This window comes from Lepidothrix coronata, unplaced genomic scaffold, assembly GCF_001604755.1.
Source record: "Lepidothrix coronata isolate B3197 unplaced genomic scaffold, Lepidothrix_coronata-1.0 Scaffold17, whole genome shotgun sequence".
Taxonomy (NCBI): domain Eukaryota; kingdom Metazoa; phylum Chordata; class Aves; order Passeriformes; family Pipridae; genus Lepidothrix; species Lepidothrix coronata.
This window is the reverse complement of record NW_016690197.1, coordinates 7812484-7825130: the sequence shown is the minus strand read 5'-3', so window position 1 is coordinate 7825130 and position 12647 is coordinate 7812484. Positions and strand designations below refer to the sequence as shown.

The 12647-nt window shown below is 44.1% G+C and overlaps 1 protein-coding gene across 12 annotated transcripts in view; it reads right to left on the bottom strand.

Moving 5' to 3' along the window:
• Positions 1–12647, bottom strand: part of CAMK2G (calcium/calmodulin dependent protein kinase II gamma) — a 117554-nt gene that overhangs the window by 46615 nt on the left and 58292 nt on the right. For all 12 annotated transcript variants that reach the window (XM_017806894.1, XM_017806882.1, XM_017806887.1 and 9 more), the window contains exons 4-5: positions 2480–2534; positions 1854–1919 (exon numbers count right to left, since the gene is read on the bottom strand). In XM_017806894.1, coding sequence (XP_017662383.1) covers positions 1854–1919; positions 2480–2534 — 121 coding nt within the window. The remainder of the gene's footprint in view (positions 1–1853; positions 1920–2479; positions 2535–12647) is intronic.

Sequence of the window (12647 nt, the reverse complement as noted above, 5' to 3'; positions counted from 1 at the left end):
AAAAAGGCTTCTGGAAAAGATAGGAAGAGGGTGAGGGGGAGGAAGAGAAGACGAGGTGCAGCACTGTGTGTTTGCTACCCCCACCCCTCTGGAGCTGGCAGTATGATCCTTAGGGTCGGAATCCATGAAAATCTCCCCGCTCCCAAAACAAAAATGTATAATTAGAACAGAGCTGAGTCTGAGCGAGAGAGATTTTCTGGCCAAAAATGGCAAAAGTGTGAGGTGTCCCAGGCAAGCCAAACACGGCAGATTGGCACAGACCTCGCTTCCTTGCTCTCCCAGCCTGCTCTGGAATTCAGCACGGCATGGGGAGAGAAAGGGAGGAGTTTCACTCTGTCATCTTGTGGGCACTTCAAGACCTGGCTGGCTGACAATCAGAGGGTTGAGCACCCTGAGGAGGGCTCACAGAGCAACAGACAGTTCTTCTTTTCCCCTAACTCTGCCATAATTTTCCTGAGCAGTGTCAGTCACTGACAGCTCTTAAGCACTTCAGGGAACAGGCACCGGCAAGAGGGACAGTGGAAGGATTGTGATTGATAACCTCAAAACTTCCCAGCTTCAAGGCAGAGTGGCATGACTGACTGTTTATCCATCTGAGATGATGTGCCCACAAGATCTGTACATCCCACTGAAAACATCTGTGGGGCTCTCAGACCTCTCTGCCTGGAGCTCCACCAGATGTGATGACTTCACTGGCCTTCCCAGCCACCAGACAGCTCACAGCAGAGCATGCAGTGCAATTCCTCATTTGAAACCCTGCAATGCCCAGGAGACAGGCTGTAAGTGTACCACAGGGAAAGCAAATAAGCACCTGCAGACTCCATCAACAGTCCCTACACTAACACACTCCCTCCTTCCTTGCACTCAGTATCATCTTTCTCACAGTACTGCCTACCAACCTGCCACAGTGACCACTACTTCCATCTTACCCCTCTCTTCTCATGGCTCCCCTAACTCCCGCTTCAGCAAGGGTTAGTGTGGGATAAGAACACAAACGCAGAATAAGCAGAGTAAAATGTCACCATTGGGTCACTTCCAGGCCATGCTAAAGCAGAACAGGAGCGGCCTAATCCCAGCTTTGATTCCAGATGCTGTGTGTCCAGCAGATGGATGGGTCAGAGAACACCCTCAGCTACTGCTGCAGAGAATACTTACACTGCATAAAGAGGGACAAGCACATGCCACTTCAGGAAGCTCACACGTGGGAGAAAGGGGACCCATTGAGGAAAAGAAGGGCATAACTAAATATTTTTAACATTAAAATATAAAGGTTGCTCTCACATACTGTGCCTTTTCTTACTGTGCCAAACAGCTCACAGTCACAGAGGGCTTCCACAGAAACACAGTCTTCAAAGCCCCCTCTCCCCAGTCCCCTGTAAACCACTACCTAGACACAGGCAAATTGAATAGGTCTGCCCAACAGCAAGGGCACATCACTGGAAACCCTGCTAGGAGAAGGTAGAGGCCAAGCAGGCACACCCTCACAGCCACAGGACAACTCTCCCCTCCATTTGCTCAGTAAGGACACACTGTCACCACCCACCAAAGAGGTCAGGTAGACAAAGCTGCTAGCAGTGGTTCTCCCAGCAAAGAGCACACCATCTGCAAGTGGCAGAGCCAGCAATGTCTGCAAGTGGAAAGGGCTAGAGCTGCAGCAAGTCAGGTTGACTGTGACAATAAGCTTAAGCTAATAGCAGAAAGAGGAATTGTTTTCTCCAGACAAGGAGCAAGAGTGTTAGAACAAAGCCATGCACAGATCAGCAGTCAGGAAACTCATTCCACTTGTACGCTGTACATGTATGTGCAATGTGTGTACGTGGCACATACAAGGAAGGGTTTGGAAAGAGCCTTACCTGGCATCTGCTTCACTGTAGTATTCTCTAGCAACAATATCCTCAAAGAGCTCCCCACCAGTAACCCTGGAGAGCAAAAGAACAAAGGAGGTTATGGAGCCCATCCACGTGTAGCTCAAGGATGCTCAGGATGTATGTGGCCCCCCATGTGGACCCTCTGCCGCAGCCTGTGTGAGAAACTGCATCACAGGGGAACCAGAGCAGAGCTCCACCACCATGGCACCCGCACAGGCATATCCATGTGACTGACACTGTGGACTTCCATTTCACCAGCAGTGTATGGACTGCACACGAATTGTCCATACACCTCTACAGAGCTTAGTATGTGTTAAGCTTGGGAACAACACCCCTCCTCTGACCTCCCCTAGGCTGCCCCAGAGGCAAAAGTCAGTCTCCATGCACAGGATAGCTATTCTTTGCCATTCCATGCTTACACCAGGTGCCAGGAGCCTTCCTGGTCTGTCCCCACCACACAGTCAATGGATTTTTGTCAAATAGGCCAGAAGTATCTACAGGTCTCAAAAGAGAAAGGGAGAATTACAGTAATGCAGGTGTTTTTTATTCCACTCTAAGTCAATCATCAGTGTGCCTGCATCACTGGTGAAGCATCAAAGACAGACACTTACAGATCAAAGACGAGGTAATGGAAACCTTCTTCTGAAATGCTGTCATGGAGTCGCACTGCAAAAACATAATCAAGAAATGGAGATTTACAGAGCATGCAGCAAATATGACACTTCACAAATCAAACTCATGCACACAGCCAAATTTTCCCTCAAATCAATCAGTCTATTAATTCCCCATGCCCTTCACTTTGTGCTCCCTTAGTGACCCATTTCCTTCTGTTATCTCAAAAGAACAGATGGGTGTCCTTCCCAAACACTCACCCCTCCCCAGTGTAAAGACAAACTCTAAGTATCTTTGACCTCCTGTTCATTCTCCTTCTCTAACACTTCATTACCTTCCTTTCACATCTGCCAATGTTTTCCTCCATGCTCATGTTTTGCTGTCTCTCCCCATCCATTCTTATTCCAGAAAACAAACTCTTTTCAGAGTCTCAAAGCAAGCCCCCAGTCCAAAAATTGACTTCTGACCCTACCTGCATATCAGTATCATTGGTCTTCCTTCTGCCTTTCATCTGTAAGACTACATGACATTCCCTTCTCTTCTTTTTCCTCACTTCATCCTGACTTACACCCCAAATCCTTATCCAAAATTCAGAACCAGCTTCTTGTCTCATTTTTCTGACCTGCTTGTTACAGGACATATTTGATCACATTTCCCTTTCTCAAAATTTCATCCACCTTTAGCTACCTATCTCTCCCTAATTCTGCTCCTATTACCTAAATTAATCTTCACCTTTTACCTTTCCTTGTCCCCTTTAATGTGCAGGCCCACGATGGGCCACTATTCCCTGATATTCTGGGATCTCTGGGGTTCTGTCCTCCTTTCCTCATTTTACACACAGGCAATAATTATTGTATCTATGCACCCAGCACAGTGCTGTTTTCTCCTGTCTGAATTAAAATCTCAATTTCTTTGATGTTTTTTGGAACTAGTTCTAACCCAGAGAAGTAACTTCCTTTCATATTGCTACCTAACCCTTACTTTTTGCTTTTCTCCTCTTCTGCAAAACTTCACACTTTTCCCTGCCAATCAGTCACAAGTTAGCAATCCTCTTTGACTCAACTTCTAAACCTTCACAGCCTGACTAGAACAAGGTGTCTTCTTCACATGACCATCTCACCCAACTAAAGCAACTAGCTGAGACAAGACTGGGCCTCAGTCACTGTAACACCTTGTAATCGAGTATCGACCAAAGTAACATTACTGGTCTCAATCTCACAAGAGAAATCTCATTATCCTGCTCTGTCACTTTAATGGTACCTTTGCCTCTCCTTGCTGTCTTCCATTCTCTTCCACATACAATACAGGTGACCTGCCTTGATCTTCCCAGCATCATGGTTGTCTCTCTGCCAGTATCAACAGGTCAGTTTGCACCCCTTATTGGTGCATGATATCAGATAGCACCTCTGTCTTGGGAATGTTTCAAACTAGCACGTGGCACACGATCCTACCTCATAGGGGACAGCTTTTGCACATGTTGGCAATGCTCGTCTCTGCTCCTCTTTGCAACTCTCCTTTGCTAAGGCACCCTTCCACATGCATGCAAACACACACAAACTCAGAACAGAGAGTAGCACAGATGTGCAGAGACCACTGCCAGTACCTTATCTAAAAGGATATCATTCTTTCCTTATTCTTTTTGCCTGTTCATTCCTATATTTTTCCTCCCTTTATCTACAAGCTCTCTGACCTGGTCCCTTGACCACTTTCCTTTCTTTAGCATTTCTACTGCATATCTAACTGCAGGGGTTCAGGAGGAGTACTCCACCCAACATAATGCTGTAAACATGCAAGTACAGTTAGAGTACCAGTACAGTAGGTGTTTCAGGTGCAACATGGTGTTCCTACTGCCGGAAAACAGAGACACATCACCTTTAAGAACTATGTTCCTTAAATCATTCACTGCAAACAAAAAAATCCCCCAAGTAAGCAGTTTTAGCAGGTTATGTAGTAACTTTATTGCAATACAATTTTGTGCTTACAAGAAAACTTGCCTCCTGAGCACTTGGCAGAAAGTAGCAGAGGCAGCACTACAAAAATGCAAGTGAGAATAAAGGTATTTCCTAGGAGAAAAGATTTTCATTCAAGTCTGGAAACAAGATGGAAAGTGGCTGAAACAGACACTTAGATTCCCAATGCAGGGCAGTTTTCACTCCAGTGAACAAGACTGTTTGAGGTGAAAGTAGGAGACAAGCACATCAACAAGAGCAGAGGCCCAGAACACAGGCAAAAGTCTGTGAAGAAACCTTATGAACAGATGGAGAAACTTCAAGGAAAGCTGAATGTGCTAATAAGGTCATGTCTGGTGACGCTCAGTGGGCATGAAAAAGCATTCTCCTTCCTCTGGCACCTGAAAGGTCACCAAAGCACTGCAAGAAACAGTGAGCAGAGAAGAGAGTGGCATGAATGAAATCATGACAGAGGAGGAGCACAGCCACCAGCAGGTTGAGAACAGTGGCTTTGAAAAAGGAACAACAAACATGTCTGTAGGTAGAAATGAGAAACAGTGAAAGATAAACTTTGACGCAAAGATGCAGGCAGCAAATTACATCAGAAAATGAAACACAAATGAGCTGATTGGTGCTATTTCTTTGTCCTGAGGAAAGCAATTTTGTCAGCTACATTATGAAAAGGGAAGGAAGTAGCAATTCAGCTGGCAGAGACTGGCAGAAGCAGCAAAAAGAGCCTTCAAGGACAGTAAAAACACTACTCGCATCCTTAGGTGAGGAACCATGACAGGAGGACAGAGACAGTTCATAAATACTGACGCTGTACATCACCCTAGGGCTGCACAGCAAAAGAAGGCCTTGAAGGCAGGACACAGGTCATTAACTTAACAAGGGAGCTGCCTCCTCACAACAGCCCAGAGCGATGCTGGAACAAAATCTGCCCAGGATTTAAGCTGCTGAGGTAACAAAGCTCAGAGAGTAATGGTAGAATAGCAAAATCTAGAAAAGCTACAGGAAAAATGACACTGGGCCCCACCACCCTGCACAGGAATAACTAGTGACAGCTCAAAATATTAGGCTTTAATTGTGAGGGGGACAGCAATGAGGGGAGTCAAAAAGGATTAGGAAAAATCTGAATATACCAAAACTTATGACTTTCAATTTCAGCCCTCGCCTACTTCACAGTGATGCTGATGTGAAGAAACAAAAACAATACCCAGTAGCAGAATAGAAAGAACACTAGTGCCCTTTCACCATAATATTTTGCTTCCCTATCCTCCTGCAGAACCACAAGAGCTTTCCTGACCGGCAAGGAGACTGCAATGGACAGCTCTGATGCCATGGTTCACTCTGCTGACACATGAAGTCAAAATGCCCTGTTTTCTAATACAGTGTTAACTACTAGGGACAATCAGCTTAAACACATGATCTGCCTTTTCCAAAACTATTCAGCCAGTCCATGAAATAGCATATATTTAGAAGTTAATGAAGGATAAAAAACATTTTAAAAGGTTCTGTGCCTCCTCTCCATTTTGGTTCACAAATATGATCCACATTGTGTGAGTATTCATCATGAAGATACATAAACATCAGAAACCATCTGACACCTCCACTGTCCAGGTGGTAATGAACTCTCTCTGCTTAAGGATAACCTGTGCAAGTGTCCTTCACCTGAAGGCAGAACACGGTTTCCTGAATGGCCAGTTCCAAGAGTGAAACCCAAGTACTGGGCTGTCCTCTGTTTCAGACACTTTCCCATGAAAAGAGTATCCCATTTGTTCACAGGCTGCTGGTTCTGACACACTGTCTGACAACTTCATTACTACTACCACAAGTTCAGCTTCAACCAAGCAGCTGAGTAGAGCTCACAAAGGCTGTTCATATCTGTGTAACCTTTTGACACAAGAGGGTGAAAAATAGAATAATATATAAGTACTGGAGGGCAAAGTATGCCCAAACCCTGATTATACATGATAAGAAATATGGAGAAATAAAAATAAAAGTACTCATCCAGTTAACCTTTTCTTCAAAAACATTACAGCACTCCTTTTTTTTTTTCTCTCGTCAGGGGAGCAGTGATGTCTATGTCTAGCACAGCAGGTTAGACAAATACACACATCACAACCAAACTACAAAAGAGACCAGTACTTGCCAAGGAACCTCATCTCACTCTATTCACCAGAAGATGAGGTAGATTATTTCTATTAGCTCATTCTGTTGCCCAGAAGCAGCAATTCATACCGTATTTCCTTCCTAGCCAAACAGTCTTAACACAAGGAGTCTTATAGATGTAGGAAATTAGACCCTGCCAACACCACACACAGCTGGAGTCCCCTGATGACTCTTCTCATTCAAAGATCTCTGATGGATAAAAAAGCATGTACTACAATGGTTAGGTTCACAAGAACAGACAAAGAGAAGAGAGTAAGAAAGAAAACAGAAGCAAGTCAGACATTGAGGGACTAAATCAGTTACAGGATATGGTGAAAGACTTTACCCAAGGTCCTTTCAGAGCACAGGAAAAAGTCCCATCCACACAAAAAACAGAGGGTTTGTAGAGTTCACATGCACATCTAATTTTGTAAGACTGGCAGGTCTTACTGATAACTTTAGAAATAATAAATAAAAAAACCCTAGAGCACTAGTAAGCACTTCCAGAACAAATGCTATCCAAAGGAGTAGAGTCAGTTACAGACTGGTAGGTAGAAACATCCCCAACAATACCAGCTGCTCAGTCATCAGAAAGTGTGCATTGCCACTTGGATAGCTCTAAGAAGTACATGGCTTCTGGGAGAAACAAGGAGTCATTTCAGCACAGCATCTTGATGAAACAATGTTTTCAGCAAGTTGTAAAAATTCTAACTTTAATCATATAGAGTCCTGAATCTGGTACTGAAGTGATACTCCACCAAAGGTGATGAGAGTCTGCTACCCAAAACTGTTCCTCCAGTTTTAAATGCACACACGTAATTCTGCACAGTTAAAGATCTGTGATGCATCACAACACACAGGACACAACCTAGCTAACTGGTTTAAGTATCCTTTTCCACCCTCAGTCTCCTCTCCAGCCTCATCCTATGTAAACTAGTCCTTCCTGTACTGGAAGCATCTCCCACAGAGTTGGCCTTTTGGAAAAAATAACAACAGAAAAACAGTGATATCAAAACCACTCCCATTCCCCAAAAACCCAGATCTTCGACACAGCCTGATACAAGTTAGGCAAGTTATTTTCTGTCTTGTGTGGGTGTGTATGTCAGGTCTGAGACCCTAATGCAATCCAGAGCATTTGCAAAGAGCCTGATACCACAGTGAGTGGCTCAAGGGGATGTGCTGTGGCTACTGAACCTAACGGCAGCTGTGTACCAGGAATTCAAGCACTTTCTAAGAACATCTGCTGTGAATATTACTTTTCTCTGCCTGCTGTCTTCAGAGACTCACTGGAAATCTCGCCTCAAGAGCAGAACTTTAAGCTGCTACTTCAAAGTGTTTCAAAATCCTCGTGCGCATACAGTTTTTATTTTTGAAAGAAATAACATTAATAGGCTATTATAATAACTACAGAAAATTAAGTATTTTAGTGAGAAACAGCAATACAGTAACAGTCATGCAACGTGGTTTACATTCCCTGCTTGAATAAAGTGATGCTGTACAGACAGCCACAGCTCTCTGCTGACTGTGATATGAACCAAGTGAGCATGAGAGCAAAATCTCCTTCATATCAAACTGCACCAGCCTAACAACCAATGCAAATTGCTGCTGAGTCATACACAGCAAGGCTCTGTGAATGCAAAAGTTGAAGTGAATCATGAAGAGATCAGCAAAGAGCTTTCAATTTTTACAAAACCCCACCTGAACTACAGGAACATAAGAAGACATGGAAAAGCAACAGGCATCTCATTTTTAAAAGGTCACATCTAAAAGGTCAATTGATATGGGGGAAACAAACACAGAATATGCCTAGCCTAGCTTTGACCCACATCTCCCTTTCACTCTGTCCAGTGTGCTGAATATTATTATCTTTTTACTCTTATATCAAGCACAACAGGCCTGGAGCATTTATGCCTGCCACATAAGCCCCAGGATGAGCATTACCCTGTATCCCACATCCACAGTAAACAATGGAGCAGGGCTGCCCAGGGGCTCAACCCATGGTTGGAGCAGGCAGGTTGTTGTTAACAGGGGGTGATTTCTGGCAACATGCTGCAAGTAAGTATCTGCCAGCAAAGAGGTTTCTGAAAACACAACAAAAGGCAATTACAGAGGAAGAATTCCACAGGACAATTCCCAGTATCTTCACCTGGCAATCGCTCATCTCTGCTTAGGAAAAGGTAATGTGGTCTGAAATATGCTTGCTCCTACATAGTCTTTGCCTGTCCTTAGGGACAGTGTTGAAGCTACAGGTAATCTTGTCTGCTAAATCTAGGTTCGCTAGTGTTCTTAAACATAAAGCATTTTGATACTATGGGAACATAAAGTATGGTATTTGCCAACTATCTCTGCACCAACAGATCGCTTGCTGTGATTATGTAACATTTGAGGCTCTTAAAGTAAGTTGCCTGTGTTGCAGTACCTGCAGCAGAGCCAATACAAGGCAACAGAGATTTATGGTTGTTTCCTGGGTCATGGTAATTGTAACACAGGAACTCTTTCATGCAGCCTTAGTAGTATAAACTCAAAAGTACTCTGGGATCTTCTGGACTGAATAATGTTATTTAAAGGTCAGCCGCTCATTAGAAACAGCCACAGCTTCAATTCTCAGCAGTTTCCAACAAGTTGCCTGTATCATGGAGAAATGGAGGAGGTAAGAGCAACTGCAAAGGGTGTATTTCAAGAGACTCTGCATGTCAGAAGAAGCAGAATAAAACTGGAGGCTAAAACCTACCTGATGCCCTCTTCCAATGATATTCTCCAACATGCCAGGAGGTGCTGAAACTATAGATACAAATACACATGGCCCGACAGACTGCAAACTGAGCGCTACTGTCCATGGCAGCACAAGTGACAAGTGAACTGACACAGATGGCTACCACCCACTCTCTGCTTCCCCAGCTGCTCACCAGCCTGGGCAGCCAAGACGGGAACTGTCCCACCACCTCCAAGCCTGGCTGAGCGCCAGGATGCTTCCTGCACGGTTCACATCACTCGGGATGTCTGTACCGCGAGGAGCCACCACCAACCTGTGACTGCCTGTGAGCTGGGTGCTCAGCTCCCACCCCAGCTGTTTCTCTAATTACATTAAACACGCAAACTTCAGCTGCAGCTGCTCAGGCTGCCTCCAAAAGACTCTCCTTTTAATTAAAAATTCGCTATTAAAAAGCATTAAATTGTGTAATGCAAATAATCCTCTAGAAATCATCTGTTCCAGCAGCTAATGACCAGCTTTGTCAGAACAGTAACTAATGGTAGCAGGACAGTTAGCTAACAGGACATAGCAGGCTGCTGTTCACCAGTCTCTTAGGAACGTGGACTCTTTCCCTCCTCTCCAAAATCTGACACAGAGGTCACAGTATGCTGGATGTACACCAGCTTGCTGTAGACTCCCCAGGTCCACAGCACGTCACACCAATGGTGGTTCTAAAGCTTTGGAAAATGGAAGAGAAGAAGGACTTGTTAACACTCTGCTCCAGTTCAGGCAGAACGATGTTGCTGCCGGCTCTGCAAAGAAACACAAGGAATAGTCCTAAGGAAGTGTGAAAAAGCAGACACACACAGAGGTGGGTTCCCCCCTCACCATTGTTCTCACTGTAACCTTTGTAACACTCTAGCCCTAAAAAAATGAGGCTAAAGCACTGCCCAGTCAGGAAATTCCTTTATGCACTGAAATTCACAGCCTAGAAAGGAGCTGCAGGGAGAACAGTACCTTTCCTAAACTCATCCTTCTGCAGTGATAAAAAACAAAAGTAAAATAAATAAATAAATACGCACACACAAAAAGTATTTTTAAAATACATTTCAGTCCCAACTAAGTGTTACTTTTCCTTTGATTTTACAATGTCTGTATTGAAAAGCTGAAGTTTAGCACCATATATAACATTTAGTATGCCCTACTTAAACACTACATGAGCCAAAAGAGTGTATTAACAGAAATATTTCCTGCTTTCCTGATAACAGTGCAATCACGACTATCCAGAATTGTTATTAATAATTTCCTATTAGCCACATAGCAGATAAGCAAAGTACTTCTGATAACCACTGGTATTATATTAGAGCTTTTTCTAAAAACCCCCAAAATAATAACAAACTGACTTCATTGATGTCTCAAAGAAAATACACAGAGAACACCTACTTTATTAGAATTAATAGAAAAAAGATAGTGGCCGTGACAAATTTTAGCTCTCGTACAATGCTCTGCAACTTGGCTACACGTACTTCTGCCATCAGGGATGAGATGGCCTTTGGTGTGGCACTGCAGTGCTCCTGCCCAGGCAGGCAGGTGTTCTGCCTGACATCCCCCAAACCTCGCTGAAGGACCCTGATGTTCACACCTCCTGTTTCTCATTGCCAGGACAGCCAGGACACCTTCCCCCAGACACGAGCTCTGTTCAAAAGGCAGGTTGTTGCTTGCACGATTTCCCCTGAGTGCAGCCGCCCCTGCTGCGTGCAGGGCTCAGGCAGGGGGAACCCCAAAGGAGGCTCCCTCCATTCCTCGGCGCTATCCTAAATAGAGTGGGGAGGGGAGGAGTAGAGGAATTCTCCTCTGATTTTTGCAGTACCTTTGAGTGCACTGAGTCTGGCCCTCATCCCACTATTTATTTTTTTAAGGGGTTGCTTGCATACAGATAAATCTCACAGCTAAAGAGATGAATAATGTAATCCAAATATGTCTCTAGTACAGACCAGAGAGACACACAGAATAAATATAACCCCTGGCAAGGAAAAAAGTGCAATTATTCCTCCATTCTCGAATTGAGGGGGCTTATGGAGAAATGTTTTTCTTAAAACTACAGGAAAAGCTATAGGAAGAGATGGCAGTAAAAGACAAAAACACGAAGAGGTAAAAAATAGTGAAAGAATTAACTGTGAAAATGAGAATGAGAAATAAAAAGGTGGACTGGCTGGGGTTTTGGGGAACATCCTATCAGGCAGAAATGCATGGGCACTCACCTAAATCTCTAGCATTGAAGGGACTGCAAACAATAAATGGTAACTTGCAGCTCAAAGGCTCAAACTTTCCAGCAGGAGTGCACTCCAGTTGATAGTTTCTTTGAAGGTTTTTTGAGTGTTTGTTGGTGGCTTTTTCCCTTTTTCTTTTTCTTTTTTTTTTTTTTGGTAAGGTAGGAGGAGAGCAGGTTAAGGGCATAGGTCCACAAATATTATTTTTTGACCTCTTAGGAAGCTCAGTAACTTGCTGTCCTCTCAGACAGACCCATGACACCTCCAAGGAAAAGATGCTCAGTTACTGAGAAAGTCGCAAAGCATAATCTTGCTACAAGATCTCTTCTCCACCCACTCCACCTTCCCCACACCATCCTCTCTCTGCACCAGAAGCAGTACCTCAGCAACAGAAATCACAGGACAGCAGCTTTGAAAAGCCAGCCATGCGTGGGAGGATCCCACTTGGAAACCCCCAAGTATCCATAGGGCAGTAATCGTGGCCAAACCACGGGATAATCCCCAGCATTTTAACTATTCTTTGCACATCCCATCCTTTCTGTCCCAATTGCAAAGGCAGTCTGGATGCCTGCAGCCAAATGAAAACAAGGAAATCTGCTGTTTATAGCAAAACACAGCCTACATTTTTTTTCTTGTTCACGAAGGAAGCAACTCAAATCTCTTGTTAAGGAAAAGGTGATAGGAAAACATTACAAGTGGCAGCAGGGGGGGAAATTTGAGGGCCTTGTTAAGACTAGTGTCTCAGAATGAGGAACGAGTAAACCTGAAGTTGTAGCTGATACCACTAAGACAACAAATCCAGTATTAGGTCTGCAGACATGGTCAATGCACCGTTTCCCCCACAGGTTAGTTATGAGCGTTGTGGGATTCTCCATCTGGGCTGTATAGAGAAGGATAGCATTCTCCTTAGTCTTTGCACCACTTTGCACTCTGATCATAACCATCATTTAAGGGCACACAAACTGGAGGCCTTTTCTTACACACATCCATCCAAATTGCTCCCACAACTCAGAGGTACTAGGAGAACCAAGACCACTTGTCAAAGGAAATAAGACTCATCCAGATCAAAAGAAATTCTTCTAATTCACAGGGGATTTCTATACCA